General features: G+C 40.7%; 1 protein-coding gene across 7 annotated transcripts in view; it reads left to right on the forward strand.

Moving 5' to 3' along the window:
* Positions 1 to 23363, forward strand: part of grik3 (glutamate ionotropic receptor kainate type subunit 3) — a 591681-nt gene that overhangs the window by 456885 nt on the left and 111433 nt on the right. For all 7 annotated transcript variants that reach the window (XR_011883665.1, XR_011883664.1, XM_072247415.1 and 4 more), the window contains one exon: positions 20104 to 20321. Coding sequence is in view for 5 of the 7 variants with exons in the window: in XM_072247415.1 (XP_072103516.1) it covers positions 20104 to 20321 (218 nt within the window). In the remaining 2 variants the exon portion in view is untranslated. The remainder of the gene's footprint in view (positions 1 to 20103; positions 20322 to 23363) is intronic.

Consider the following 23363-nt stretch of genomic DNA (forward strand, 5'->3'; position numbering starts at 1 on the left):
CCAATAACAATGGAAACCTCAACTGGTAGGGCAGCACATGTGGAAAGAGAAACAGCCAATGTCTTGGGCCTGAGACTCTTCATCAGACCCTTTCGAAGGGTCTCAGTTCTAAAACACTCATTCCAGTGATGTGTAATATCCTCATTGACAGCAGTATCACTATCTTATGAATAAAGACAATCAGATGTGAGGAATAGACTTAGAGGACACAACAGTGGGTGTTTTATATTACTACCAGGGTAGTGTTATGCCTGATTGATCCTACCTCCGCTAACATAAAGCTATATTTACTTTTCATTGGCTGGAAGCCAAACGTCATCTTCTTGCTGCTTCCCAATCAGTTGAAGACTCAGAAGTCAGGTACTCAGACGACACAGGTATCTGTCATTTGGCATTGATTAAGCATGCAGATAGCCAGTTTTGTCCTGGCCTTGCATGGTTTTATTAGCCCGCAGTGTCTGCCTCACCTCCAGCGTTGACTATGAAGACATGCAGTCATCCCACACTCACCTTCCCCATGTCCTTGGCAGTGAGCTTATTAGTCAAGAACATTCCCATCTTGTTTGACCAGGCCCTGGAGCAAAGCAGGCTTTACGCAAAGTAACCCTTGCCGAAAGAAACAGCTTAAAATAGCTTTCCCAGATGGGTTTGCTAGCCCTCAATCTTGGCACTTTCTCAAGGCTTCTAAATGTCCCTGACTTTTCGAATCATACAAAGCTCATAAATAACTGAAAGCACACAAACACTTAAAATGCTTTCCAATCATTAAGTATCTGTGCCTGGTAAGATTATTTTAAAATAAATGTTTTTCTTGTACTTCTTCCTTACGGCCATTAAAGTTCCATAAATGGGCTCCCAGATCCTGCATTGGGAATAACCCAGGAGAAACACAGAGTTTTCTAGGAAACCCCAGGTTAGTGCTAACTACAACTGGGAAATCAGTGGGGGAGCTCAGCTAGTAATCCGAGGATTTTGTAACTGAATATCACTGACATATGCTGTGAAATTTGTTTTTGTGCAGCAGCTGTATAGTGCAAAGCATACAGAAACTATAAATTACAATAAGAAATACATAGCATATACAGTATTTAAAATTAAGTTAAATAAAGGAGTGCAAAAAGAGAGCAAAAATAGTGAGTTAATGTTCATGGGTTCTTTATCCATTCAAAATCTGATGGCGGATGGGGAAGAAGCTGTTCCTAAAACATCCTGTACAACCTCCTTGATGATAGTGATGAGAAGAGGGCACATCCTCGATGGTGGGAGTCCTTAATGATGGATACCACCTTTCTGAGGCATTGCCTTTTGAGGATGTCCTCAGTTCTGGGGAGGCTAGTGCCCGTAATGCAGCTGGGTGTTTGCAAGCCTCTGCTTTACTTTCCAATCCTGTGCAATAATTCCTCCACATCAGACAGCGATGCAACCAGTTAGAATGCTTACCACAGTACATCTCTAAAAATTTGGAGCTGTAAAACTTTTGTTAATTCTCAACAGAGTCCTATTCTTGAAATGCTATTACTGGTCAATACTTAAAAATGAAAGGCTGGTTGGTAGGTCAGGTATAAAAAGGGATATGCTGCTGAGGGAACTATTAAAAATACTTCGTAAATTAGTGAAGGTGATGAGATCAAGTACAGATAAAGGAGAACTGCAAAACTCAACCAAAGTAAGTAGATCAATGTAATTGAAGAGATAATGTTGCCAACTGAAGCTACCCAGAATGGCTGGAAGACCAAGATTTTCCCTGTAGAAGTGGGATGCAGGGGATTCGTTGCTACATCTACGACCAGTCTATTGAAGAAGATGGGGGTAAGGGGTCACTCCTTCCAACAAGCAGTCAAGTCCTTGTCAAATGCAGCAGAAGAAAGCAGCAATTGGATCTGGATTAAAAGGAAAGACAACAACTGGGCTGCAAGATGAAGACAGGAAGGGGGTGTATCTGGTCACCAGGTAGCACCATTGAGCCCCCTGGAGACGTCGTGGGCTTATCAACGAAACGTCAAAGAAGGAGGGTGCCCACCTGATGACCCCGATGATGTACCTACCCTCCCTCCTTGTCACCACTCCAAGCCCAGTGCCAACATCGATTGTGCCGACTTACCATAGGGATTGAAACATCAAGTCCTAGCAGCTCTACCCCATGGCTCCCTACTGCATCACTTACTGACCTGGTCAGTGGAAGACCAAGAGTGTGTCAGAGGGTGAAGGACAGCCTGATAGAAGGAGATAATTTTATGAAAGACATACTGTAGATAGTTAGAATCTTTTTACAGAGTGGAAATAACAAATATCAGCGGACACGGCTTTACACCGAGCGGGGAAGAATTGAAAAGAGGCTTATGAGGCAAGTTTTGTATTTACATACAGAAAGTGGTGGGTGGCTGGAACATGCTGCCAGGTGTAGTGTTGGAGGCAGATGCAATAGCAACAATTGACAGCCATTTAGACAGGCACATGAGCAGGCAGGGAATGGAGGTATATAGACCATATGCAGGCAGAAGAGATTACTTTGTACTGGGGTCACTGCCTGCTACTTCCCTCAATCACAGGACTCTGCAGAGAGTGGTGCGGACAAGCCAGCGCATCTGTAGATGTGAACTTCCCACTATTCAGGACGTTTACAAAAACAGGTATGTAAAGGGGCCCAAAGGATCATTGGGGACCCAAGTCACCCCAACCACAAACTGCTCTAGTTGTTATGATCCGGGAAACGGTACCGCAGCATAAAAGCCAGGACCAACAGGGTCCAGGACAGCTTCTTCCACCAGACCATCAGACTGCTTAATTCATGCTGATGCAACCTTCTTTCTATGTTATATTGGCTATCCTGTTGTACATAATATTTATTATAAATTACTATAATTGCACATTTCACATTTGAAAGGAGATGTAACGTAAAGATTTTTACTCCTCATGTATATGAAGGATGTAAGTAATAAAGTCAATTAAATTCAATCCGATTTAATTCAATTCAGTGTGGTTGGCACAGACGTAGCGACACTAAAAACATGTTTTTCTGTTGGACCATTCTGTGTTCTGTGCCATATTCATTTGCTGTGCTTTTCTATGTTAATCACCTCAACCAAGGAGGTGGATTAAACTGCCTCAGTTGTGGCTGTGAAATAAATACCTCCTCCCTTCATATATCTGATCAGAATAAAGTAAGATTGCAGTGGAATTCTTGGTCATTACTGTTAATCTCCTAAACGATCGCCATCAGCATAGTTGCACCACACGGCTGTACGCTTTGCCCACAGCTCTCCTCGCTTTATTCTTATGACAGTGAGGCTAAACACAGTTCCAGTGCCCTTCTTAAGTTTGCTGCCACTAGCCAAATCAAAGGTGGTGACTGATCATAATATACAGTAGGAGGGAGATTAAAAATCTGGCTGAATTGTGTCTCTAACTCAACGTCAGCAACACCAAGGAGCAGATTATTGAATTCAGGAGGAGGAAACCAGAGGTCCCTGAGCCATTCCTCATTGAGGGATCAAAGGTGGAGAGGGTCAGCAACTTTAAATTCATAATTGTTATCATTTCAGAGGATCTGTCCTGAATCCAGCATGTAAGTGCCACTATGAAGAAAGCACACCAGCGCCTCAGCTTTTTTAGAAGTTTGTGAAGATTCAGCACGTCATAGAAAACTATGATAAACTTCTCAATTGTATACTAACTGTTTGCATCACGAGTTGGTATGGAAACACCAATGCCTTATGTCCTCCTCACCATTGAGCACACTTAAAAAGAATGCTGTCACAGGAAAGCAGCATCCATTAACAAGGACTTGACAATCCAAACCATGCTCTCTTCTCACTACTGCCATCAGGAACCACAGACCAGATTCAGGAACAGTTATTACTTTCAACCATCAGGCTCTTGCTCCAGAGGGGATAACTTCACTCAACTTCACTCGCCCCCCCCTCACTGTCAGTCAGTCAGTCAGTTCGTGCTGTCCCGAATCCAGGGTTGGTGACTATGCACTTCCATCTTCTTCGATCTTGCAACAGCACTGAGTATAGCCTCTCCTCCAGTTTGTTCTCGCTGGCCGCCTGCCACTGCCCGCCGAACTCGAGCCCAAGGCTGTGTCAGCCTCCAGCCACGGCCGCTTCTTCGAGCTCGACCCTTCCTTAGACGGAGGCCTTGGGCAGGTCCGGGCACACGGTGCAGCGCCCAAGTTCATCATGTCTCTTCTAACTAGGTGCGTAGCGTACGATTCGTAGATACGTGGTGAGGCTTTAATCTCTTCCACGGAAGATGGCCGTTGGCTCACAAGGAGCTCATCCGCCCTTTGTCAGGTCTTGTTTTTTTTTAGTCCTGCTAGGTGTCCTCACACCCTCCTCACCAGACTAAGTCCGGTCAGGGAGCCAGCCAAGTACTGTACTGTTCCCACAATCTGTGAACTCATATTTAAGAACTCCTCATCTCATTATGTCAATATTAATTGTTTATTTATTTATTATTTTTCTTTTATTTTTGTATTTGCACAGTTTCTAGGTGTGGTCTTCTATTGATTCTATTGTGTTTCTTATATTTACTGTGAATACCAACAAGAAAATGAATCTCAGATGTGCATATGGTGATATACAGTAGTTTGATAATAAATTTACTTTGAACTTTTGATAATTGACTCTTTACTCAAAAATATGTTACTTTGGGGTTACTTGTCAGAGACTTAATCATTCTCATTTATTCTTGAAACCTTTTTGTATAAAATAGCTTGGTGTACTTATTCTTTGAGCTCTGATATCCCATTTGGGTGAGATAATGTCAGGAAAACTGGATCTCACTTCTTTGAAAACAGGAGTGGAGAAATCATGGAGGTAAATAGAGGCTAGTGCAATATTATAAAACTCTATTTCATACATAAGAAACACATGAGGAATATAATGATGACACTTACATTATTTTTCACAGAAGTTCAATTTTAACATTTAAAATACACTTGGATGAGTACGTGGATGGTAGGGGTATGGTCCTGGTGCAAGCTGATAGGAGTAGGCAGTTCAATTGTCTTGGCATGGACGAGATGATCCAAATGGCATTTTCTGTGTTGTACTTTTCTATAACTCCATGACTCTGAAGGCAGCTGTAATCATGTTGGTTTATTTTTTAGAACTGGAACTAATAAACACTAGAACTAGGAGACATAAACTAAGATTCGGGGGAGTAGATTTAGGATGGAGATGAGAAGGAACTCCTTTTTCCAGAGAGTGGTGAATCTGTGGAATTCTCTGCCCAATGAAGCAGTGGAGGCTACTTGAGTAAATATATATATATAAGACAAGATTGGATAGATTTTTGCATAGCAAGCGAATTAAAGGTTATGTGGAAAAGGCAGGTAGGTGGAAATGAGTCCGTGGCCAGATCCGCCATGATCTTATTGAATGGCGGAGCAGACTCGATGGGCCAGATGGCTGACTCCTGCTCCTATTTCTTATGTTCTTATTATCCAATGATACACCTTATTTTTTCAGAATATGGAAGTAAAGGTCCTCCTATTTAAAGAAATCTATTATTTCACTGGATGCAGTTCAGAGATAGTTCATTAGGTCCTTCAGTATGGAAGAATAGTCCTGCAAGGAAATAGTGAACAAGTTTTAAGAATTATTTGGATAGCCAAGGGATGTTAGGCAATGGACCAAGTCATGGAAAATAGGATCAGTATAGATCAGACATGGTGGGTGGAAGGAACTTTGTCTGTGCTGCTTGACCCCAAGGTTGGGAATATACCCACTGGATGTCAGTACATTGAGACGTGACCTCGGTGAAACATCCAAGATTCATAGAGGCTAGAGAGTATAAATCTAAGATGATACTTTTTCCTCATGCGGAGCTGAAGACATTGCTGCCAATGGCAGAATGCTCAAAAAAGATTGAGAAGAGGAAGATTTTCTTCTCTCAATTCCATGCTACAGAAAACTGTGGAGCCAGCATCCTTGTATACTTTTAGGTCTAAGATGGGTATTTTTTGGGGGGAAGGGGGTAAAGAAATAGTTGATGTGTCATGTCAAAACTCTGCATCATTTCTCCCCATCCCACAGATGTTGCTCGACCCTCTGAGTTCCCCAGTATCTTGTGCCTCCATAGCCATGCATTGACTTGTAATCAATAGGGAAATTGAGAGTTATGGAGAAATGACAGCAAAGTGGGGTTGAGAAAGTAGACCCCACTCTTCATGATTTTCTAGAATGGCAGAACAGAATAGAGGGGCTGAGTGGTCTACTCCTCTTCCTGTACATCATGATTTTCATAGTATAAATTTTAAAGTCAAAGAAGCAGAGGAATATGCAGAATGGAAATAGGCGCTTCAGCTCAATGGGTCCTTATCAACCATCAGGCCCCCATATTCTCTAAGGATTCAGTGCCACTAGGGAGCCATATTAATGGACAGAACTGCCTTAAAAAAGGAACTTGTCAGTGTCTTTTTAAATGGAAATCTGTAACAGCGTGTGTCTGGAACCGATAATAAGGAACCTTGTTCTGACAGTTGCAATGACATTGATATAGGACCACTGGGAATAATTCTGGAGATGGTCATTAATTATGAAAGACTAACAATGCTGACAAAATGGAAGTCCTCCCTAATGGAGAAGGTAAATCCAAAGAGGTACACAAAACAGCTACTTGAACTAGAACAATGAAGGACACAGCTTTGTCCTCTTTGACGATGCTACTGAATTCCTGCATTCTTTGAGGTGAGGAATGCTGTCCTTTGAGAATATCAAGTCCACCCAAGTCATTTATATTGTAAATTAGACATATAGTAGTGTATGCTAGAATATTAAGGTAGTATAATGTAATAATTATGTCACTAAACTAGTAAACCAGATTGCCTCTTCTGTATTACTATTTGGTATAACTGTAGAACAGTAAGTATTACTTTACACTGAGCTAACGAATCCGATGATTATTGTGATATCTGCTTCATCTTCTGGGTTGCACGTTGTTTTCTTGTGTTTCTGGTCGACACAGTTAGAAGGTATTTCTTAACCTTGATAGTTTAATCAATTGTCATATGCGCCCAAGGTTGTGGGAATGTAGTTTAAAGATGGCCACAACCTACCTTGCAGAAGAAAGCCAGTCCTCCATGTGTTGGATCTTTCATGAGGTACATTTTTGCTGACCCCTGTGAGTTCTATTCAGCTCTGCAAGCTTCATCGGCGCTGATGTAGCCTGATCTGAGTTTTAGAATGTACAGAAGACTACGAAAGACTTCCCAAAGTCACAAGTGAGGATGTTAGCCAATGAATACATGATGTTCAATTCTATTTGTAATTCCTAAATGTTAAGGAAATAAGCACTCTTTCCCTCCATCAGCAAAACATAACCAACATCCAGTCATTAGGTGATAAATATCAAGTAATCTTCACAAAACTAAGATAACCACCTCCAACAAGAGAGTCTAAACACCCAACCCTGACATTCAGTTCCACTGTCATCTCCTTGTTCTCTGCTATCTAGATCCCATTGACCAAAAACTCTGTGGCAGCTACATAAATTCTGTGACTGCAAGGGCATGTTAGATGCTAAATATTCTCCACAGGGGGAGAAATTTACCTTCTATCCACCATTAGAAGTTGGGTTTGCGTTTCACTTGCCCATATGAGTGGAACTCCAAGAACACTGAAGATGCCTTAATATAGAGCAGCCTACTTGATTAGTTACTCTGTACATCAAGCTGAATAATCTTTTCATATACAGGTGTTGAACAGTTGCTGCAGTATGTTCTATCTTGAAAGTTACTGACCCAGCCCCTGAAAGTGTGATGGTTTTGGTTCTCTGTCCATAAAGCCATAAGCTCAAAGGGAGATTTTGAGCCCTATCTGATATGGGTATCTACAGGTATTCTCAGTATAGTGAGGTTATACTGCATCAACCTACCCTCAAGTGACTAGCTTACTTTCCTGTCTAGTTTCTGCATCTCTTTCTGAGGACTAGCTGCCAATATTCTCCCTTCCCTACCAAGGATGAGGTACTTCCAGCTAACACAATAGTTTAAACAAGGTTTATTTTATTTGTAATGATGCACGTTTAAATTTAGACAAGTAGTATTTAATACACATTTAACACTCAGGAGATTTCTGATTTATAACATACTTCTGAATTACAAAATTTATAAACCACAAAGGATTTCAAAACGTTGATAGAATTCTTGGGAACTGAAAGAGCATACCAATGAGTGGCAGATGAATGCTTTGTCTGTTGCAGAAACTGAAGGTCGAGGAATAAATTCTATGTTTTGTCATCCCATCTTTCTGTCATTCTCTCTGTCATTCCTAACAATCCCAAATGCTTTCAAACATTTATACTGTTTGCTCAGAGTTGAAACTATCTGCATGAAATGCTTTTCAGATACATTGCTGGGGCAAATAAATTCACACAGATGGTCTAAAAACATCTGGGGACAAACACCCCAGCCAAACACCCAAAATTAAAACTGTGAGGGCTGACTCTCTGAGCGCAAAAGTATCCCAACTATTGATTGATCAATCTTTTCTGTGGCCATGTTTGATGTGCTAAGTGACAATATTAAATGAATCTCAGGGGTGTAGTTTATGGTGACATAGAAACATAGAAAATAGGTGCAGGAGTAGGCCATTCGGCCCTTTGAGCCTGCACCACCATTCAGTATGATCATGGCTGATCATCCAACTCAGAACCCTGTACCTGCCTTCTCTCCATACCCCCGATCCCTTTAGCCACAAGGGCCATATCTAATGCCTTCTTAAGTATAGCCAATGAACTAGCCCCAACTGTTTCCTGTGGCAGAGAATTCCACAGATTCACCACTCTCTGTGTGAAGAAGTTTTTCCTCATCTCGGTCCTAAAAGGCTTCCCCTTTATCCTCAAACTGTGACCCCTCCTTCTGGACTTCCCCAACATCTGGAACATTCTTCCTACATCTAGCCTGTCCAATCCCTTTAGAATTTTATACGTTTCAATAAGATCCCCCCTCAATCTTCTCTATCCAGAGAGTATAAGCCTAGTCGATCCAGTCTTTCATCATATGAAAGTCCTGCCATCCCAGGAATCAATCTGGTGAACCTTCTTTGTACTCCCTCTATGGCAAGAATGTCTTTCCTCAGATTAGGGGACCAAGAGGACATATATGTACTTTGATAATAAATTTACTTCAAACTCTGAAACCAGTCTGGTCTGCAAGTTTCCTTGAACTTAATCGCAATGGTGCAAATAACTCAGCCAGTGTTGTCTGGTTTGATGCAAGCCAATTAACATAATCCCATTGTTTTATGTTGATTAAACCTGCAACTACAATGCATCATTATTTACTTGTTTAAAACAAGATGCGGAGCAAAGAGTGGTTGTTAGAAGCTTAACTTTGTCACAAGCAGCTCTGACCCTTGGTCATGCAGCTGTCAGCAGTAATCCTCTTGGGCCCTGGAACATGAATATCTATCGCAAAAGCACTCCCCAAATCCACCAGGAAGGATGAGGAAGCAACTGGTGGAAACATCACCATGTACAGATTTCTCTTCAAATATCATATTACCCTATTTCAGAAATATATCACCATTACTGCACCCACACTGAGACTAAATCCTTGAACCTTCAATGGACGTACTTCCACCAGAAGCATTACAGCAATTCAAGGTGATGGCTTCCTGTCACTTGTTCGAGGGCAGTTAAGGTGAACAGTGAAAGCCGTACCATTTATCCTAAAAAAAAAGAATAGTTTCTGATAGAGGAGAATTAGTGATGTCCTGGTGAATTGGGATATTTTTGTTTCCCTCATTTAAATGGTTTTCATGGTGATTGGAACATTATGGAACGTGGTTGAATTTGCCAGCAAAATTGGCCAATAATCCAGTCAACTACTTTTCCCAATGAGCTAGAGTTTCAAATTCAATTCAGTTGGGTATTTTTAAATGGGATAATTATATAAAACAGGAACAAAAGTTGACTCCCATAATGGTACACAAGGAATTACTAGATTGTCATTAAAAACTCATCTGGTTCACTAATGTACAGAGAAAAATGTCCTTACCCATTTAATCTAGACCCAAGGCAATGTTGCTGATTCTTAGCTGTACTGTGAAATAGTCCAGCAAGACACTCAGCTCAAAACCAACCAAGTATAAGTAACAAATGTTTGCAAATTAGACCAGCATCCTGTGAGGTTGATGAAATTCTGCTTTAAAATTTTGGAAGTAAAAGGGAACTGATAGCAACAAAGTAAATGTGATACTGCCAGATTGTTGGATAAACCCAGATGTTCATTAAACCCCTTCCATCCTTGCCCAGAATGACTATTAGATGACTATGTTCCCACATCAATTAATATGACTGAATAAAGTTATGAAATTGCCACTTTAAGTGCAGCACATAAGCATTATTGAAATGAACCCAAAATTTAAGTATCAAATTGATTTGCACTTAGTACAAGAGTGCTACTTTTCTTACTTTTAGTTGTTCTTTAATATTATGTGGGGATAATAATAATTACTGAAAATTGATTTGTAAAGACTACATAGCCCTGAATTTGAATGGCATCAAACTTTGCATCAATGTGCTGCTTGAAAGAAGAATTGCCATACGTGATACAAGAGGTACCACTGATGATCAGATGGTGAGAGACGCACATGATGTGAATCACAGCAGTTTTATTAGGCCGTCAGGAACTTTGGTGGCGGACAGGATGATAGAAGCAATGCAGGAGGAACAGGATGAATTAGGATTAAATCAGATACAGAACAAGGGTTAAGGAAAAATTGCTTTAAGAGATAGTAGGCTGGAAATTAGCAAGCTTTTTTAATAATCAAGTTTCTCATTAAAAAGTTCCTTTAACTGGGTCAGATCAAATGATTGTTTCTTTGTCAAACTGTACCCATTAGGAAATTACCCAGCAAATTATTTTTGCATGCATGTGGTGTCAAATGCATACTTTATGATGTTGCTTCTTGTGCATGGCCTCTCTTGGAAGAATAATTAGGAGCTATTAGTTGCTGAATAGTCATAGGAACTACTTCAATGCATTAAAAACTGAAAAATGTAGGAACATTCAGCATGTCAGGCACCATCTGTGAAAGAAAAAATGATTAACATTTTTCGACCTAGAAGAATCTAACCTGTTGTCATTTTCTTTATATAATATCTATATATGTATATATGATTACATATTTAAATAAGATTAAAAAATCAATAAATGAGCCAGCCAGCTCCCTTCCACCACCACCACCGTCCTCCATCTCGAAGAGCTGGTGCTCACCCTCAACAATATTTCCTTTACCTCCTCCCACTTTTTCCAGACTCGAGGGGTAGACAGCTATACCTACCTTTTTGTTGGCTAAGTAGAAGAGTCCATGTTCCAAGCATTCCCTGGTAATGCTCCTCAGTTCTTCCTCTGCCACATTGATGAGAGCACTGGTGCTGCCACATCCACCCATGTTGAGCTTGTCACTTTTATCAACTTCGCCTCTAACTTCCACCCAGCCTTCCAGCTTTTAAATTTACTTGGTCCATTTCTGATACCTCCCTCTCCCTTCTCGATCTCTCTGTCTTGATCTCTGGAGACAAACTGTCACCGACATTTTTTATAAACCCACAGGTTCCAACAGCTATCTTGACGATACCTCTTCCCACCCTGTCTCCTGTAAAAATGCTGTTCACTTTCCTCGGTTCTTTTGTCTCTGCCAGATCAGTTCCCAGGATGAGGCTTTCCTTTCCATAATATAAGAAATGTCCTCTTTCAAATAGTAGAATTTCCATTCCTCCATCTTTGACGTTGCCCTCACTTGCATCTCCTGCATTTCCCAAGCATTCACACTCACCCCATCTTTCCGCCACTTTAACAGTGATAGAGATCCTCTCGTCCTTCCCTACCACCCCATGAGCCTCTGCATCCAACACATCATTCTCCACAGCATCTGCTACCTCCAAAGGGACCCTACCACAAAACACACATTTACTTATCCTTTCTCTCTCAGCTTTCATCTGGGAATCTGCTGGGATCATCTATTGTGTATAGTGCTCCCGATGTGGTCTCCCCCACAATGAAACCCTTCATAAATTGGGTTCCGCTTCGTCGAGCACCTCTGCTCCATCCACCAAAAGTGGAACTTCTTGTGCCATGAAGAGGCTACCCTCAAGGTGAAGGAGCAATATCCTTTAATCCATCTGCGTGGATCCCAATCAGATGGCATGAGCATCAATTTCTCCTTCCGGTTAAAGAAAAATCTCTCCCCCTCCCCTCATGTTCTATTCCCCACTCTGATTCCTTGCTCTTTTTACCCGCCAATCACCTCCCCCGGTGCTCCTTCTCCTTCCCCTTCTCCTATGGTCCATTTTCATCTCCAATCAGATTCCTCTGTCTCCAGCCCTTTACCTTCCCTATCCACCTGGCTTCACCTATGACCTTCTAGCTAGCCTCCTTCCCCTCTCACCACCTTTGTATTCTGACATCTTCCTCCTTCCTTGCCCATCCTGAAGGATGGTCTGAGCCCGAAACGTTGACAGTTTGTTCGTTTCCATAGATGCTGTCTGCGGAGTTCTTCCAATATTTTTTTCTGTGTTGCTTTGTATTTCCAGCATCTGCAGAATTTCTCATTGAGCCATAGAAAATTACAACACAGAGCAGTCTCTTTGCGTGTGTCATTTTCTTTGTTTCGTTTTATTTCTGAGTTGTTTCCTGCATTGGTCTGCACACTATGCAATCTGGCAATCTCTAATCGAAAAATGGTTTCAAAAGTGAAACTTTTTACCCATGCCTTGAGCTTGATCATTATTTTATTAATTGTTTTCTCTGGAATGCATATCCCTAACTTGCTTCGTTTGTAAATTTCCGACATCGTGGAATTAAATCTTCTTCGAGATGTTGACTGTTTTCCTGAAACGTCACCCTCCCAGGCACTAGCAGATTTACTAACATCTTTGAATAGTGCAAGTCCACTCAGCCAATCAGGTGGAACTAAGAATGAGAATCAGAGCTGATGCTTCCAGTCTCTGACACCATTAGAGTAGGACAGGAGGGCGACATACAGATTAGTTTTCAATCACCGAACAGGTGTCAGGAAACAAGGAGAATATCTTGAGTATGGTGTGATCAAATAAGTTAATTTGGCAATTGGAATCAAATTGTGCTTCATTGTTTTATGTGTTACTCATAGCAGCATTATGGAACATGCCCAGGTCAGGCTGTACCAATGCAGAGAAAAACTGAACCAAAATCAAAGCCAAATGATGGGTTGCAATGGTCAGTTCTGACATTGACAAAAAGAATGGCAGAGCTACCTAAAGGTAAAGAATGTGACATTGCATCCAGTTGGCCGTGACATGCCAGAATAGTTGATGTGCTGTTCTCCCTCAAGCTTGCACTGGACTCCGAAGTAACAATACAGAAGGCAAAAGACGGAGAGGTCAGAGTGGGAGTGGGATAGACAATTAATGTAGAATTCCCCAGCCTACTCCCAGTCTAATTTACTGCCTTTGTATCAACCAGTGGGGGTGGGGGTCGGAGGAGTAACTCCACTCAGGCAACGTCCGTAGTCGGGACTGAACTGATTGAAGGGTCATCATTCTGGTACTCGTGAGAATGTAGAAGGATTTACAATAAATGCAGATTTGTGATTATGCTTCATAAAGTAAAACATAGTAAAAAAGTAAAACAGTAAAAGAAATAGAGGTCTTGAAGTTAAAGGCTGAGCTTCAAAGTTCTCCAGGGAGAGAAGCCTTGCCTGACATGTTTGAAAATGAGTTGATGAGTTCCTCGGCAACTGTATGTTTTAATTAATTATAAGCTTTATCAATGCAGAATCCATCTTTGTTGTCACTTTCCCCTAACTCTGCTTGAACATTTTAAATTCAGGAAACATATCCGGGAATTGAGTTCACCCAGCAAAAACATTTATTGTTTGATGCAAAGTGCAATGGCAGATATGAATATGATGGAAAATAAATCATCTTTTAGAGCAAGAAGTGCAAAGGATTCAGGTTGGAGAAAACAATTAACAAAAACAACTTATTTTGAGTTATTCATCTTTTGGAAAAACAAAGTTACAGTCTTTAGTTTCTTTCCAAATTCTACATTTCTTCACTATGTTTCTTTCCCCTGGCAACTGGCAGAAGATGCTCAGCCATTTTGTTTGGAATTGAAGTGTCAGGTTTGATTCCGAAAAGCAATTCTCACACTTACTCCCACTACTGCTTTAACCAGGTGTTCCCACATTCATAGTGGAAGCATTCAAAAGGTTAGGCAGCATCTATGCAAAGAAGAACAGTCACAGTTTCAGATCTAATTTTCTTCTGCTCTCGACCTTGTCTGAATTAGTTTTACCATTCTCTCCTTGTAGCTGAAATCTCACAAGCTCTAGAAATCGTACCAACTCTAGGACGCTGATATTTTTCAAAACTGCGATAAGCAGGACTCCACATTTATGGTCTAACCGGGATTATGTACAGGTTCAAAAACAAAATTTGTTTTATTTTTTTCTCCAGTTTATGAATCCCAGATCCTAAGTTGAATGATGTGGCCACTGTACTCACCATGTTCCCATTATGCCCGAACAAGGATTACTGCACACATATACCCAGCTTCTTTGGTACCTACACATTGCTGCCATTCCTCTGGGATATTACCACATAAATCTTTATAATCTTTTGGGAATGACAGTAAGTTGAACTTGAATGATAAAGTTTTATTGCAGAATCCGGATGATAGATGGGTTCTGTTTGTGCTACAGTGGAAGATGAGAAAGTATACTTTGTATTCTCTCCACATTACAACTGGGACCCCAAGTGTGTGAATGGAGTCACCCACCTTTTGTGTGCTGGAAGGCATGGACTTCAAACTCTGCACAAAATCTCATGTACGATTATTGCTGGATCACTTGACATTTCCAGTAGGGCTTCTGGCAGGTCTGTAAACCCATAAAACATTTCATAATTCACATCCAGCAGTTGTCCTGCTGAAGCATCCTGCTGAGTCTCCGGCATCAGAACTCATTTCTGGGCTCACCCTTAAATAAAAAAGAACATGTGCTGTCTGCCCTCTCCCCCTGATCTTACTGCAGGCTAAACATGCCTAATGACTGTAACGTATAGGTCCTGGTTCCGTTAGCGCATAACTTTTGCCCTGAGTTGGCGACCAGAGTGATATTCACTCTTCTACACCTCTTGGCCAGTTGATGCATCCTGTTGATCTGAGAAGAGAAAGGGACAAGCATAGGAAAACTTCTCTGTTTTCAATAATTTGGAGGAGATTGTGTCCTGGTGAGAAAGCTTGTTGGATCAAGTGAATATGGGGATAATATTATCTTCAAATATTTTCTGCCTCTTTGCTGGTGAAGGATTCAGGAGTGATGGTGTGACTTTAGTGATGGTGACTCTGTTTTCTCCAAGACGATTTAGTGACGTAGTTCCATCTGAACCCTGTAGCCAACAGCTGTTTCTAGTGTTATATTTGGATGATGTTGCTGTCATGGATGCTAATAGGGTGCATAGGCTTTGAGGGTTTTAGATAGTGGAGGAGCATAGGGATTTGAAATCCAAGTGCTAACTGATGAGAGCACTGAAGCTTTGTACATTGTGCGGTGTGTAAGGTTCTTGCTCTTGGTCAAATAAAGCATTTCAAAGCGAATTCACTGATTCTCTACACATTTTCCTCAGTATCCATGCCTCAGTATGTGTGGGTTCAGAAGGATCAAACATTTCCAGTGCCTTTTTAGATTCATCGCTACAGTGAGACACCAGTGTCCTCAACCATCTATTTGATGCCTCTGGTCCTAAATGGTCCCGCTTTAATTCTGTGCCATAAACCCTTGTGTCATAAATCTGAATGTTAAAAGGCCTGAACAGATGAGATATGGCAAATTTATTCTCCATGGCAGGGCCTAGACAAGAGGGCTCAACTTCAGGATTGAAGGACGCTAATTTAGAAAGAGATGCGGAGAAATTACTTTAGTCAGAGGGTGGTAAATCTGTGGAATTTGTTACCACGAGCGGCTGTGGAGGCCGAGTCACTGGGTGTACTTAAGGCAAAGATAGATAGGTTCTTGATCAGCCAGAGCACCAAAGGGTATGGGGAGAAGGTAGGGGAGTGGGCATGACTGGAAGAATTGGATCAGGCCATGATTGAATGGAGGAGCAGACTTGACAAGCTGAATGACCTACATCTGCTCCTATATCTTATGATCTTATGATTCTCCTAGGCACTTCTCTCTTCCGCTGCACCAGACCAGCTCGCTGTCTCTCACATCCCATCCTTGCAAGTTTCCCATTTTATCTTCAGTTGTAGATCATTGGGCTGCTGCCATTACAGTGCACACACTGAGAAGAGCGGGCAAGTTCACAGAGTTGGCTTGCTTTCATTTGTGTTGCTCTTTCACAGAATCTAGCCCCGCTTAGGCAGTACGCCAACTCGCAGCTCAGTTAACGCTGCTAAAGTCCATATAATGAGCAGGAAGCATTTATTTTAAATGCCACCAGTACTGGAAGCAACAGTTAGAGCTTAACTGCATGTTGTGATCTCTGAGTTGAATTTTTGGGATAATTCTACTTATTCGTGTGTGTGTGTGTGTGTGTGTGTGTGTGTGTGTGTGTGTGTGTGTGTGTGTGTGTGTGTGTGTGTGTTTGTTTAAGTGGGTGGAAAATGAACTGCAGGTGCTGGAAAATCTGAATCAGGAGCAGAAAATCCTGGATGCATTGGATATTTCAGGCACATTCTCTGGAGAAAGTGGATGCATTCATGTTTTGTGTGGAACCTTTATTTTGCCAAAATTGATGATTTTTAGAAAACGGGAGTATTTAAAATGGAACACATCACAGATGAATGGGAATCTCTCCAATTTAAGTAAATACTGTACGTCAGCTTTTATATGTACTTTTTTGATTAAAGACAGATTCGGATTGAGCTAAGTGTATTGGCTTTTAATTCAAAATAATGTAATTAAATGGAAAAAATCAGATAACATATAGTCCAGTGTGCCTTTGGCATCTCTTTAAAAATATATATTTAAAATAATTTCACTCCATCACTCCATCCACTACAACAGGTAGGGTTCACCAGCAGCCCCTCATTTTAATTCTACTTCCTATTCTGATATGTTGGTCCATGGTTGCCTCCACGGTTACGATGAGGCCAACCTCAGACTGGAAGCTCAACACCTCATGTTCCATCTGGGTAGCCTGGGTAGCCTGCTTGTACTCCTTTGCTTTCTCCCCACCCCCCATGCCCCCATTTTCTTATTCTGGCTTCTTCCTTCTTTCTTTCTAGTCCCAATGCAGGATCTCAGCTGGAAATATTGACTGTTTATTCATTTCCATGATACTGCCTGACCTGCTGATATCCTCCAACATTTTGAGTGTGTCTGGATTTCCAGCATCTGCAGAATCTCTTGTACTTAAAATAGCTTGGTTATAATGAATTGAATTGAGTTGACTTTTCTTCTTACATCCTTCACATACATGAGGAGTGAAAATCTTTATGTTACTTCACCGTCTGAATGTGCAATGTGCAATTTATAGTAATTTGTAATAAATAGTTTGTACAACAAGACAGTCAAGGTAGCATAGAAATACAATTTTATCAGCGTGAGTTAATCAGTTTGATGGCCTGGTGGAAGAAGCTGTCCTGGAGCCTGTTGGTCCTGGCTTTACTGCTGAAAAATATAAAAAAGAACCTTTGTGGTTTCTGAAATAAACAACAGATTTCACCAGCGGTTGTCAAGATGGTCACAGTCAGTAGGTGATCACTGTTTGATTGTAACTATGGTTGTATCTTGACTATGCATAAACCAGTTGATGATACTTATCAGACATCTTCAACCTGCCTACTCTAAAAAAAAAGCAGCTTTATCAAAAGTATCTTTGCATCTTAAACTTCGCCCTCATCTGAACGCCTGATATGAATGATGAATTGTTGAGGTCCTAGTACTAATACCTACAGCATTCCATAATCATAATTTCCCATTTTGTCCCACTTTCTATTTTCTACTTGTTAACAAATCTTTATGCTCTGATAAGTGTATTAACTATAATAACATGCATGCTGATCTAGCTTAATAAGGTCTTGATTAGAACTTCATCAAAGACCTGAAAATTCAGATACACCATTTTAATTGGTTCACTCTTAACTACTTTGCTGGCAGCAATTCAAGGAGACTAACAGATTTGTCAAACATGAATTCACCATCAAAACTCTATGTTCACACAGTCCAAAGCTGGTATCTTCCCAGTGCCCTGCTAACAGTTCCTCATGTTTTTACCTTTTCTGAGAGTTTTTCTGTGCCTTATGAAGACAGATACATGAAATTTGTTTCTTGGTCATTTCCGTATTTCCAAAGTCATTTCCCCTGATAATTCAGTAACTGACCCTCATTAACTTTAGCCAGTTTTATTTTTTTTCTTTTTACCCATTAATAAATGTTACTAGTTTCATCTTATGTTTTCTGCTGAACCGCTCCTATAAACTCCTTTCTCTCGCAACCAATGCTATCAATGCCTTGGTCTTCCTTTGCAGAATTTTAAAATGTCTCAATTCTCCAGCTTTTTCTTTTAGTTAGAATCATCATTAGCTTTTCCTTTGTCTTAAATCTATTTGTAATTTCTCTTGCTACTCGTTGTTGATAAGCATGACTTTTTTTAGTTAACAGAACATATTTGCTCGTAAACCATATATAAATTCTTTACGTTGTCCATTGTTTTAACTGTCATGTCTTTTAACATAGCTTCCCCGTGTAATTTAGCCAAATGATGTCTCATGCATTTGCAATTTGATTTATCCACATTTACAATCCTCATTCCAGATTGAACAAATTCACTTTCAATCTTCATATTAAATTCACTGGAAGTTAGAGCTGAACACGAGTGGATACCACTGTGATATAGCAGCTCTACAGGATATGCCCACTCTGCTGCCATCTCCTCTGATGTTCTGAGTGTAGACCATTCTTTTCCACTTCCTTTATCCCTCCCGTTAACGTCAGGGCTAGTCTGGAAATTATTCCATTTTTTCAGAACTCTTCTGAAAATATTCTGTTGTTTCCTCTTTGACAATGCAAGTTACAAACAGAAAAACACATGGATGACCGTCAGTTTCTTCCATGCAATATGCACATGCAAGCCTGCAAAGAGTAGCCAGCCGATGGCATACACACTGGACTTACAGGCAAGTGGTCCTGGGTTCGAATTCAGCCGGCTTTCCATCCATGCTGGGTTGAGGATCGAGCTGGCAGCTTGGCCTCTGTACAAAAAAAACAGACAAATGTTAAAAGAACTGCAAGGTTGCTGCCTGATGCGCCGCAAGGCGAGGAGTGGAATGAAAGATTCATTTGGCTCTGACTTTGAGTTGCTAAAAATCCAGACTGATTAGAATAGAGCATAGAACAGTACAACACTGGAACTGGCCCTTCATCCCACCATATCTGTGCGGAACATAATGTCAAATTAAACCAAATTTCTTCTGCCTGCACATGATCCATGTCCCCCCTGTCCCTGCAAATGCATGTGTCTAATAGAGTCTTGTATGCCCTGATCATATCTGCTTCCTCCTTACCCCTGGCCACCTGTTCAAGGCAGATACCATTCTTTATATTTTCTGTATAACAAAAGAAGCTTGCCCCCTCTCCCCTTAAATGCATGTCTTGATATTTTACTCTGGGGAAATGACTTTGACTGTACCCTATCTATGTTTCTCACAATGTTATTATTTTCTAATAGTTCTCCCCTTAGCCTCTGATGATCCAGAGAAAACAACCCATGTTTGTACTGTCCAATCTCTATTTATAGCCCTACCCTGTAACCAAGGCAGCATCCAGTTAAACATCGCCCATGGCCTTTCCAAGGCCTCCTCGTCCTTCCTGTAATGGGCAATTAGAATTGCACATAATAACAGTTGTTATAAATGTATCAGTAAAAAACACTAATAGATTAAGGATATGTGCAGTGTTTGGTTCTCAATTCACACCTTCCTGATTATGAATTTTAAAATAGATCATTCATATCACTTTCCATTATTGAACCAGACTAATTTCATGAAATCAAATGAGAAATAAGCTTTCATTTATTTTTGAAAATGATGCATAATTTTACTGTATAATTTGTTGCTAACTAAAGAAGATAATTTTATGGTTTTTGTTTTGTTTGGTCCAGGATCTGAACTGATGCCAAAAGCCCTTTCTACCAGGATTATTGGTGGGATATGGTGGTTTTTCACCCTCATCATCATCTCATCATACACCGCAAACCTGGCTGCTTTCTTAACCGTTGAGCGAATGGAATCCCCCATAGAGTCAGCCGATGACCTAGCGAAACAAACAAAAATAGAATATGGGGCAGTCAAAGATGGAGCCACCATGGCTTTCTTCAAGGTAAAAAAAATCACACTTACTTGACACTTTGCTTACCATTACGCCTGGTTTTAATATCATTTTAGCCAGGTTTTAATACCATGTAGACAAGTGTTTAAGCATGCATAATAGATTATCTAAATCTTTGTTTGAAAGGAAGATTTATTTGAGCTGGTGAGATTTATGTTGTAAATATGAATGACTTATTAGCATTTTTAAGTTCTCTAAGTTCTGTACGTTACACTGTTATAGCCGTGGGGTCACACATCCATTTGTTATGTTTTCAAATTTTAATCTCAGAATGTCTATTACTCAGGACCACATTCCGAATGAAAGTCATTTTCCATCACCCCCTCCCACAGCCTTGTCACCAGGAAATATTATTTTATCTGCAAATTATGCTTGCAGAACAGCAGGACTTGAGCACAAAAACATAACTCTTCAGCAAGAGATCAAAAGACTTCCCTTCACCCCACTGAGTAGTAAATAGGTAGAAATGACTTCCATCAAAAAATGTTTGATCGATTGAAATGCTAACTTTGAAATGATGACTCTAAAATAATGACTATCTGGTTCAAGAAGGCCATAGGTTGGAAGGATGCAGAAAAAGAAGTGAATTTATGATCAAGTTCTATTTAGATCCTGTGATGCTAAGGCTTGGAAGTGTCAACTGTGGAATGCAAATGCTTGAGAAATGAATAATATATACTATTTTGTATAATGCAAACTACATTAAAGTCAAATTCCATGAGCCCAGCAACAAGGAGCCAGCTTCCAGTATATATAATACATACACATATACTAATTAGATTTTATAGGATCATGAAAGTAATTCTGCAATGTAAAGTGTGGAAAATCAGCTCCTGAAATATTACTGTTTGAATATGAATTGATAATAGTAGAGATAAAAACAGAAAATGCTGGAAATTTTCAGCAGACCAGGCAGTACCTGTGGATGGAGAAGCAATCAGTGTTGTGAGTGCATCAATTCTGAAGAAAGATCATGGACCTGAAACACTGACCAAATATCTCCAGCTTTTGTTCCTTTTGCAGTATTTGTAATTTGTTAACGTATCAGGGTATGTTCGAGTATACGTGTATACTGGAGAGATGTTTAGAACACTTTGCAAATTTTGGAGTAAAAATTTTTATGACGCTAATCTCCCTGTGATTGCTGAAAGGAGGTTAAATGCATTTAATAGAGCGAGTAGAATGAATGAGAACATAGTGTAGCGAGGTAGTACCTGAAGTATATTATCTTGTTGTTTGTTCTTTTTCATGCCTTGTGGCGCATTGGTCAGCATTTAACTGTTTTCTTACAAGGCTGAGTGCTAGCTCAATGCTCAACCCTGCATGGATGGAAGGAGCCAACCAAATTTGAACTTGGGACCATTCGGCTCAAAGTCCGATGCTGTTGCCACTACGCCACCAGCCAGCAACATTGTGTTGGCAGCATGAAGTAGGTCAACTGAGTTTAAAGGGGCAAGTCTAGGATTGGAACCTTGACAACTGAATACACAGCTAACCAAGGATGGAACAATTCAAATCCAAAATGCGAAACATCCCAGATTAGGAGTCAAACTGTCTTGTGGAGTAGGTTCTATTGTGCAGTAGGCAGAATCAATTCTTCACCAACAGTGAAAGGCTTCTTAGCCTTGGCAATACGGCTAGCCATGAAGTACGACTCTCTCAGAGCAGCAGCATTTTTGGAGGTGGTGGCTCTCAGCACTTGCTTCTGTCCCGCTTGCTCACGTTTTTCCCTCTCAGAAAACTCAACGGGTTTATTTTTAAGTGTGGGGTGCTTGGACTCAAGGTGCCAACGCAGTTTTGAGGGCTTCATTGCCTCATTAGACAGCTTGTCTCCACATATCACACACAGGGGGCTTGGGGCGTGGAAGTCTCCCGTTGCAATAAAGCCATATGACTCGTCGTATTTTCTGTTGAAGGAAGCTTTCTTTTTTTTCACAGTCTCGGCCTCAGCTGTGTCCACGTTATCATCATCATTAGGCCTTTTATGTCCTCTACTACCTCTTCCAAATAAACTCTCAAGCGACGTTTGTTTTTTACTCATCGAGTAGCTGTAGATTCATGACCGACTGATGACCTCGCATGGGTAATGACCTCGCATGCGTAATGGCCTCGCGTGCGTTCAAGTTCAACAGTGGCCTTGACAGGGAATGAGGAAAGGTGCAGCTGACTCATATCGTTTCATATCGCCAAATCATATCGTTTCCTCGCGCCCGGTACCAGTCCGCAGCCCGGTGGTTGGGGACCATTGGAGTAGAGGGTAACAAGTAGTTGAGAGGAAAGAACATACATGAATGAGAAAACAGAAATGAGAGTTTTAAAATCAATGTTACGTTACCAGAGTTAATCACTAGTGCAGTGTTATGGCTGAATGTGATGGTACGGCTTAGAATGGGAGGCTGAAGTTTAGACGACTTTGAGTTCATGATCAGAAGAAGGAGATTATCGATTCAAGAGCACACTGGAGACGAGTCAAATTACCGAGGCATGGATAAAAGTTTCAGCAACAGTTAGGCTGTGGGAAAGACAGTTAACGATTAAAGGTTAGATTTATTTGTCACATATCAAAATATTAGAACGTATAGTGAAATATGTCATTTGCATCAATTAAAATCAACGAGAATTATGCTGGGCAGCCTGCCAGTGTTACCGCACTTCAAGCGTCTACATAGCATGCCCTCAACTCAGTAACCTTAGCCTCTGTGTCTTTGGAATGTCACTGGAGGAAACCCATGTGGTCTTGGGGAAAATGTACAAACTCCTTAGAGACAGTGATGAAAATTGAACCTAATGGGTGACTGTTGACACTGCAAAGTGATGCACTACTCATGCACTATGTTACTATGCTGCCCCTATTCATATAGTTTGAGGAAATGTTATGAAGGGGGAATAGTTCCACCACAGTGATTATCCCTGGATCAAAAAATGACACCATCATTTGAGAAGATTAGCCAAAGACGATTCTCTGGGAGAACTGCCCAGTTGTTGAAGGGACCACTGAGATAATGTGTTGAGAACAGAAGACTTTATGAACTT

Source organism: Mobula birostris, chromosome 30, assembly GCF_030028105.1.
Source record: "Mobula birostris isolate sMobBir1 chromosome 30, sMobBir1.hap1, whole genome shotgun sequence".
NCBI lineage: Eukaryota > Metazoa > Chordata > Chondrichthyes > Myliobatiformes > Myliobatidae > Mobula > Mobula birostris.